Source organism: Cyprinus carpio, chromosome A2 (genome assembly GCF_018340385.1).
Source record: "Cyprinus carpio isolate SPL01 chromosome A2, ASM1834038v1, whole genome shotgun sequence".
NCBI classification, from domain to species: domain Eukaryota; kingdom Metazoa; phylum Chordata; class Actinopteri; order Cypriniformes; family Cyprinidae; genus Cyprinus; species Cyprinus carpio.
Genome location: NC_056573.1, coordinates 6183852 through 6193274, shown reverse-complemented (window position 1 = coordinate 6193274; position 9423 = coordinate 6183852). Strand labels below are relative to the sequence as shown.

At 37.6% G+C, this 9423-nt stretch overlaps 1 protein-coding gene and 4 non-coding genes across 5 annotated transcripts; all 5 read right to left on the bottom strand.

Annotated features, from left to right (window-relative positions):
* Positions 1-455: 455 nt before the first annotated feature.
* Positions 456-8443, bottom strand: eif4a2 (eukaryotic translation initiation factor 4A). Its single transcript, XM_042770688.1, has 11 exons — positions 8300-8443; positions 7495-7552; positions 4831-4963; positions 4502-4641; positions 3825-3993; positions 3510-3619; positions 2817-2960; positions 2396-2533; positions 2043-2132; positions 1257-1336; positions 456-1164 (listed from the first exon to the last, which is right to left on the bottom strand). Exons 1-11 carry the CDS (start codon positions 8326-8328, stop codon positions 1020-1022), a joined length of 1236 nt encoding a protein of 411 aa, XP_042626622.1. The 5' UTR covers positions 8329-8443; the 3' UTR covers positions 456-1019.
* On the bottom strand, positions 2205-2281 carry LOC122135384. Its single transcript, XR_006153486.1, has one exon. It is a non-coding gene; the product is annotated as a small nucleolar RNA SNORD2 (small nucleolar RNA).
* Positions 2595-2780, bottom strand: LOC122135376. The gene has a single exon (XR_006153481.1). It is a non-coding gene; the product is annotated as a small nucleolar RNA SNORA81 (small nucleolar RNA).
* Positions 3293-3470, bottom strand: LOC122135375. The gene has a single exon (XR_006153480.1). It is a non-coding gene; the product is annotated as a small nucleolar RNA SNORA81 (small nucleolar RNA).
* LOC122135382 lies at positions 3699-3768 on the bottom strand. The gene has a single exon (XR_006153485.1). It is a non-coding gene; the product is annotated as a small nucleolar RNA SNORD2 (small nucleolar RNA).
* Positions 8444-9423: the final 980 nt, after the last annotated feature.

Sequence of the window (9423 nt, the reverse complement as noted above, 5' to 3'; positions counted from 1 at the left end):
CATCCCTGCAGCACGCTATTGGCAAGTTCGGTAGGGCCTCTAAACTCCAGTGAACACAAATCTCAAGGCTGAGAAAGTTACGTGTGGAAAAACTAGACCAGAAATGAAACGATGCTCAGATCTTGAATTAAAACAGCATGTTGACAGAAAACCAAGTCCCATTAGCCAAAATGCCTGACCTATAATAAGACCAAATCTCTAGTGGAAAGTTTTCCCAGAATCATGAAATCTATTACCAGTAATGGTCGTTAATTTAAAGTCAGTGGCAGGAAGTGAATTCTCCAAGGCACGGATAGAGTGCATCCTCTGGCCTTGAACCGCCTTTTATTGGTCCAAACTGAAATGCGGTTCTCCTTCGTTTTTTTTTTTTTTTGGAAATCATTATGGAAAATAAACTGCTGTAATATCTCAGATTCAGTGTTGGAGGAGCCAATTCAAAAGACACTGGACAGCAATTCATGGACAGAATAATCATCCCCTTTATTGTCAAATGAGCCAAACACTACATGGAACATTGAGTTAAGGTGTTAAGACCCACCTCTGAAGAGGACTTCACAAAAAGAAGTACTTGATAAAACAATATACATTTAAAGTAATACATTCCACAAAACTAAAACTTGCCTTTATATTACTAAATAGGTGAAATGAACCCAGATAAACTGCACACATATGTTAGCATAACATAATTGGCAGACTTAATGCAGCACTTGTATCTTTTAGTCCATAAGTAAATTACTAAACGATGAAGAACACCTATCACGTACATTTTGAACATACTAGGGAAAATACACCTAAAAAAGAATACATGTAAAGAACCCATGTTTTGTAAACACCACCACCAGTAAATACTGATATGGCTGGAGTCTACAACTGTCCACAGAGAGTCAACGTCACGTATCAAATTCGTAAGTCGGATCCGCAGCCAGCATTGAGGAGCGTAGATTATTTTTTCTTCCAATAAAATAAGCGCAAATGAAGTGATCATTCAACAGCTATCCCTGCATTAAAATCTCCAAAGTTTAAATCAGGTCAGCAACATTCATGGGCATCTCCTCAACAGTTGTGTTGTAGAACGTCTCAATGTCTCGTAGAATCCTTTTGTCTTCTTCAGTAACAAAATTGATGGCTACACCTTTTCTGCCAAACCGACCTCCACGGCCAATCCTGAGAAATGATTATAGCGAAAACATCAACTTTAAATGATTCACTGAATGCAGCCAGTGAGAAACATGTTGGCACCTTGACGTTTTACTCACCTATGGATATAGTTCTCTCGATTTGTTGGTAAGTCATAGTTAATGACAAGTGAAACTTGTTGCACATCAATTCCACGAGCCTGAGGAACAGGGATTTCATGGTCAGTCATGCTAAAAAGGACCAAAAATTTTACAATGTTTTGTGTAGTCTTTTTTTTTTATGCCATAGCAGGTTCTACAGCTATCTTCATGGTAAAAGTTTGAAAGCCATTTTTAAATAAACAACTACTCTGGACTGACAACCTTTTCAAACTACTTAAAATAATTTAAGTCAAAGTGTTTCAACATCTGACAATCTACCATATAAAGTTAAATTATTTTGTTTCCTCACAATTCACAAAGGTTTTGATTTCAGCACTTCATCGTGCTGAATCTTCTTGCCTCAAATCACTGTTTAGTTAATGGTCACTTGTTCCAAAGCTTGTAACTCTGTTCCTAATTTTATTACAATTTACTTGTCTCGAAAATTTGCTTAAACTTGAGACAAATGTAGCTTTATAGAGGTAATGAAAATCTTGCCGGTGCTTAAAAGGCAAAGTTAAAGTAAAAAAAAAAAAGAAATAAATAGTAATTCCCTGGAAATTCAAGACTTGAAACATAACTTGAATAGAAGACACAGATTTTGAATTACTGTTAGTGGAGTAACCTTTTATTTTTAGATTTTTAACCAAAGTAGCATTTTATTTCCATATGGTTATAATTTGTTTTTAAATGTAACAATTACCAAATGGTTTTAAATGAAAAAGCAATCTTTCAGAAATTTTCGAAAACAAAAGCCCTACTCACCAGCAAATCTGTGGTTATGAGCACTCTGCTAGAGCCAGACCTGAACTCTCTCATGATTATGTCTCGCTCCTTCTGATCCATGTCTCCATGCTGAAAAACAGAGACTGCTTTAACCTATGCAAGACATCACACATGTCATGCTGGCTTAGAAACTCTGGACAAGTACGATCAGTAATGTTTAGAAACAAATATCTCCATGAGAGGTCAGTCCCGAAAGATGGTAGACCATCATTTCATACTTGATCCAGCATTAAACACCATAATGTGTGATCTGTCTTTTAGATCAAACACTGGCCTACCATTAACCATTAGAACCATCAGTTTCAGATTAGCACGTATGTACATCAGCTTACCAGAGCAGACACGGTGAAATCTCTGGCATGCATCTTCTCAGTCAGCCAGTCAACCTTTCTTCTCGTGTTCAAGAAGATAACAGCCTGGGTGATTGTAAGGGTCTCGTAGAGGTCACACAGCGTGTCCAGCTTCCACTCCTACAGATAAGTGAATTAGCATTAGCAGAGTCATCCTACATCAATATCCTGAGTTCATGAACTGTATGGCACAAAATCTCGAGACCTTGGACACTGGACATTAAGAAAGAGGTCCGCCCTAGACTCATTTCCGACTGTGTGCTTTCGCTCTTCCTTCTTTAAGATTAACCAGTACTAGCATAAACACCAGAGCAAGACCAGAAGGCCCTGAACTGGTGATTTTAGCATGGTGCTTTTAAAAGAAGGGGCACGAGACATTAAATAGAGACAACCAGTGCCTCACCTCTCGTTCAACATTGATGTAAAACTGCTTAATACCCTCCAAAGTCAGCTCCTCCTTTTTCACCAGGATGCGAACAGGTTCACGCATGAACTTAGTAGTCACCTCCAGCACATCAGCGGGCATGGTGGCCGAGAGCAGCACAACCTGGCAACAAGAGACACTGTTAGAGCACTGACAAAAACAAACAGATTTGGGTAAGTTCTGAAAATGCTAGTGAAGGATTTTGCTTGAAATATAACTGGTAATTGGTAATTTGATTTGCTCCCTTTTGCTTTAATGAACAGCAAGATTGATTTTTTTTTTTTTTTATGAGAATCTTGTGCAATGGAAGTAAGAACATTTGACTGAAGAAACTGACGAGCAACCTGAAAGTAGCACAGATCGTCTCCAGTTTGACATGATTTTAAAAATAATCGAAAGTTTAGCCACAGATTTTCAATATGGTATCACAGATTTCTTCCAGTTGAAATCTGATGTATTGTTGCTCTGGACCTTGAAACATAAGCCACCGGACATTAAGAAAGAGGTCCGACTCAGTTTCATTCCCGGTACAGGTCTACTGTTCTTCTTCCACATGATACTCTGCTAGCATCATCACATAAACCAGGAAAACCTGGAATCTGCAATTTTAGCACCGTTCTTTTGAGTGGAAGACACCTCCATTTAGAGTCTGATACCGAGACATTGACTTACTTGGATGTTTGTGCTTAATTTCTGGAAAATCTCGTAGATTTGATCCTTGAACCCGCGGCTCAGCATTTCATCAGCCTCGTCAAGGACAAACATCTTGATCCATTTGGGAGCTGTTAAAAAAAAAAAAAAAAAAAAAAAAAAACTTTTAATTCAAATCCTTACTAATCTGTTAAAACATGATGGTCAAATGTATGATCAGTTAAGTTGTAAATATCTTCATTATAGGTCAGTCCCGAAAGATGATACCATCACGTCATACTTCCTCCCAACTGGGCCTGCATGTTTTAGCCTAATTTATTTGCATTCACTACTTACACAGGTATCTCCTGTTCAGCATGTCAAACACACGGCCTGGCGTGCCAACGACGATGTGTGGCGCTTCGGCCTGGAGTTTTTGCATTTCGTTCCGCACGTTGGTGCCTCCAATGCAAGCATGGCATGAAGCGCCCATGTAGTCACCCAAGGCCAGGATAACCTTCTGAATCTAGAGAGCAGAGAAAAACAGATGGGGTTTATAATAAAAGGAATGCTTCATATCCTCAAGTACTAAAGTTTGACAGTCACTGTGCACATATAAAGCCAAATTTACAAGTATGATCAGTTAAAAAAAAATTAAAAAATAAAGTCATCTCCATAACAAGTCAGTCAGAAAGAAAGTATACCATCTCTCACTTTTGTCGACAGTTTTTTTGCTACAATCATCCCATGGAAGCCACCTGGCAGTCCAACAACCAAACCATTAACTAAAATCTCATTTCCAACCATTTACAGTAAATAATCCTGTACTCCAGAAACTTATTCTGGCTAAAGCACTACCAAATTACTTCCTGCCAACTAGCTCATAAAATTACACAAATTAAAAATAATCATCCACATTTAATGACTGATGGAGCAGGAAGAACAGCGAAAGAGTACCTTGAATGGGGCTACTGCCAGAATATGCCGCCTTGGTCTGAGACACTAAGTTTATGGTGACCTCAGGTACAGCATACCTGCTGAGCGAGCTCTCGGGTTGGTGCCAGGACCAGAGCCTGAGTCTCTTTCTGCTCAATCTCCAGCTGCTGCAGGATGGAAATGGCAAACGTGGCCGTTTTACCAGTGCCTGACTGGGCCTGAGCGATAACATCATATCCTATGGAGAAATCAAGGATCAATTCACACTAATGCATAGCACATACTATCAGTTTAAAATAAGTAGAGACTCAGACTTGAGTTTAACTAGACTACAAACTTATATACAGAAAGCAAATTGTGCACAAGTAATCTTGTTTATTAAAAACCATGTCAAGCTAATGCTGAATGTAACGGAGCTTGTTTGTACCTTTTATACAAGGGATTATAGCTCGCTGCTGGATTGCTGAGGGTTTCTCAAAACCATAGGCGTAAATTCCACGAAGGAGGGTTTCCTTCAGGTTCATGTCATCAAAATTATCTGTAATCTCGTTCCAGTTGCTCTGTAAAATAATGAGTATGAGAGATCTCACTTAATACACTCAACTCACCAAGTACAGACAATATCCTTACTGTAAGCTGATGGGACGGGATAACATGCAGAGCACACATGAAAAGCACTGCAGTATTTAAATTACAATTGAGGATTTAAAAAAATCCCCTTTCTGTATTGGGGCATGTCAATTAAAGAATTGGTCACAAGTTTTAAATGGGAACAAACCGGGCTTTTGGTGCCTTCACATGCTATTAGAAATGCCCTACTTACCAATACTGAAGTAAAAAAGGAGTACGTTGCATTCAAGTGTTTGTAGTCGGAAAGAATAGGAAACACTGGACACCAGTGTGGCGTTGCATAAAGCTTAAACTAGATTTACTAGTTAGTAATTTCATTTTTCTTTAAGATTGATCATAATTTCAAGCCAGTTACATCATGTAAATTGGTTAATTTGAATCTGGAAAGACTCATTCCCCCTTGGCTAACAGCCAGTGGGTCAGACTTGTTCTTCAGATACAGTCCTTACATAAAGGCTGAGTTTATGCAACTTCCTGGATCATTTTCACCCATTTCCTGGGGAAATCTTATTAAAGCTGAAATTCTTTACAGATTAAATCAATACCAAAACAAATTCTGAAAATGAATAAACATTCACTGACAACCATCTTATTACCAGTTTTACTGCATTCATTCACCATGCTATCTGAATACTTTGCTGATGATTCTGATATTTCAGTCAAATCATCGCTGTGTAATATTCATAATACAGGCATCAAAAAGTTATTTTTACATTTATAAACGGCCATGAAGGAGCGAGAGCTCAACGTAGATGCAGTGGGAAAAACAAATAAAACTAATGTCACCGTAGAAACAGTTTTCTATTTGGAGTATTCTGACGACGACTTTCATATCTTTTATGGACCTTGACACTGTTATTTATTTGGCAGTCTATGGGACAGTCTCAAGCCTCCCGGTTTTCATCCAAAATATCTTAAATTGTGTTCTGAAGACGAACGAACCTTTTACGGGTTTGGAACGACATGGGGGTAAGTGATTAATGACAAAATTTTCATTCTGGGGTGGAGTATCCCGTTAAGTTAATGGCCCACTCATTTCTGTTATCAAAAGTTTCCCAGTCATAAATGACTTCATGACCAATTTCCAACTACGAAACTTGTAACTACTGTAATTCAGAAGGCAGCACTTAAATTTGTGCTCACATTTATTGCTGCTCGTCAAAATCCAGTGGGTTGTATGATCACACAGATTTTGTGTGTGTTCAATTTGGTTTCGCAGTGTTCAACAGAAAGGTGCTTGGTTTAAAAGTGACATCTGTGGGAGCTGCACTTCATACATTTTTACACCACTGACAATTAACCTTTTAACCCGCAAAATGTGACCACACCTTCGAGGCAGTTCTACCCTACAAAGGCAAAAGACATTAACTCGCTAGAAGGTGAAACTGAGAAAAATGACTTTAAATATTTTTATTTGTCCAGACAAAATAATTATAGGTAGGACTCTGGAAATTAGATGTGTTTGTAATTAAAATGATATACATTTAAAAAGTTTAGCTCAAACTTGATTTTTACTTGTATTTGAAAGTTACTGTACACTGCCTTTGCATTGTCGGCAAAAAGTGAAAAGTCACACCAAGGCAAAAAGGAGTAGCAGCCACGTTATTTACAATATTTGGCTGCTGATCACCATTAAAATCGAGTGTTCCCTGGCTGTCTCATATGCTATAACATACAGTAATGTGACTTTTTTTCTGATCATGACCACCAGACAAAAAGTTTAACGTGAGTGGATAGCCTAACATTTTGCAGCCAATTTATTTGCAATGTTCACTAACGTTAAAGAATGCAAGACATTGCTTTTACATCGAATTGAAAGAAAATTGCCTAACCAAAATTAAAAGGACTACTTGTGTATTGATGTGAATGCCAGCAAGTAGAAATAATGCTCAGAATACTAGTGGATTAAACATCTCCATGAATTTTTCGATTTACAAGAAAAGGTAGAATATGAATTTAATTGCGAACTCTACTGATTTTGTGTGATATGCTATGATGCCACGGCATTGGAGTCCACATGCGTGCAGAAGTGGGCAGACCCTGACTAACAGGCTGGCACAGAGAGAATAATCTGATTATAAGTAAGAAAAAGAGAAAAATCCTTATCCACATGATAAAGGAGGTCTTGAATGTCTCAAAGATATCAATAACTAATTTGATCAAATACAAAGTTACGGTCTTTTGCCTTTGCACAGCAGAGTTCACGGATTGACCTAAAACTCTTCATCACCAGTCCAGATTAGATTAGAGTCAACTGTATTGTCATTGCACGTGTAAATTACAAGACGACGAAATGCAGTTAGCATCTAACCAGAAGTGCAATAAGCAGTAAGTACAGAATATACAGTGTCTACAACATGTTACAAATGTACAATAAATATACAGATAAGGCAGTACTACGGACATAATTTCCAGATTTTTAAATTAGAACCACCCCACCAGACTTCACCACCATACACACCTCGATGACACCATCAGGCTCCATTCCTTCGGGCCCCCCATGGTCTCGATCTCGTGAGCTATAAAAATATACAGCATAAGTACATGAAGTTACTAAACTGACAGCATTACAAAACTCGACCCATCACGAGACGCGCGTGCATGTGAGCGCACGTTCCAAAAATGCCACGTGGACGACCGTTAACAATCAAAGCGGTAAATAAACACTGTAGTCAATAATGGGTCGAATTAAGTGAAAATGACTTCGTCATGGTCTCCCTTAAAGCCTACGCCCAAATTCAGTCCCACTTATTTACAGTAGAAACAACTTATCTTTAATGTGTTAAAAAGCAGTTTCTACTACCACTAGTTGTAGAATATTACAAATTATTTACCTCCCGAGAATAAAATGGCTAAAGAAAAAAATAAAACACACCAAACCTACAACTTTACAAAATATAAGAACAAGATTTTAAGGTAGTAGTGAAGGAGACGTGAATTCAAGGCCTCAAACATGGAGACCACGCGTTAGATTTCAGGGTGGGCGTGAAGCCTAGTTAACATTTATCCTTTCGAGACTTGCTAACGCCATTTATTTAAAAGAAATAGTATAAAAATAACCATTATAGTCATAGATGGCCGTGAGCGATGAATACGTGAGAGTACACATGTACACATACGCTGCGCGGCCTATCACACGCGCCATGTCAAAATCCACAGCGCCGGGGATATAATAAGCCCGACGCCTTTCCAATTCAACAAGACACACATTTACGGAAAGCATATGACATAAAATGAATGCGGGTTACGTGTCATAAAGATTGTACCTGTTGTAATCAGCAGAACCGCTAGACATGGTCCGTTCGCGACTTCGGCATTCACTCGGAAAGGAAGAACATGTGAATCTCTGGCGATTTTATCTAACCGGGACTTCTTTTTTGTAAATGTACAGTAAAACTGTATAAACACTAAAAAAGCTACACGCGATTAATGTTTTATCTATCGCGACTAGAGGTGTAATGCAAGTTAAATATATGTTAATTTTATGAGTGTTTATCTTTGTTATGTCGAAGTTTGCATGGGACTACATGGAGAAGCGCAAGGATATTGCACCACTGATAGGGAGTAGTGGAGTCGCTACGGGGTCTCCGCACTTATGGCCTTAAAATGGGACTGAGTTAAAGTGACAGATCACCTTTAAATTAAAGTTCTATTTTAGTTCATTTACCCTCATGTTGTTCTAAACATGTATGGCTTTCTTTCACCCGTGTAACACAAAAGGAGCTATTAGTGACTTAGCCTCGGTCACTCAGTCACCATTCACTTTAAATGAAAAAAAAAAAAAAAAAGATGCCTGAGGCAGTTTAGGTTTGAAAAATATTTGAGATCGAATAATGAAAACATTTTGTGTGAACTAATCATTTTAGACCACCGTATGTTGTTTTTTTTTTTTCTTTTTTTTCCTATACATAAAACCACTAGAACCACTGATCTATATATGACAGATCAGTGACTAGAACCCATTTTATCATTTAAAACCTAAAATATAGCTATCACCTGTGTATGTATCTATTGCTGGAAATGTGGGTTTATGGATTACTTTACCTCCACCACTCCATAAAGATGTCATAGACTATAAAAGTGGATAAATCTGTGAATTTTTATGATGTGATAAAAAAAAACACATAAATCAGCAACATTTACTGGTCATCATTGCTCCACTAGTTTGGAAAATATTTGAAATAGAATTAGTTTGAATTAATGATGTTGTGTTTTAAATCTGATTAAAAGAAAAGTTGAATGTAGTTTTTATATTATTTTGCTAACAGTAATTAGTAACATATAAATGGAACATTTATGTTACAGAGTTCCCATATCTTTTGACCAATTGTTTTCATTTTTATTTATTTATTTATTTGTGGTTACTGGATTTTACAAATTGTCATAGATC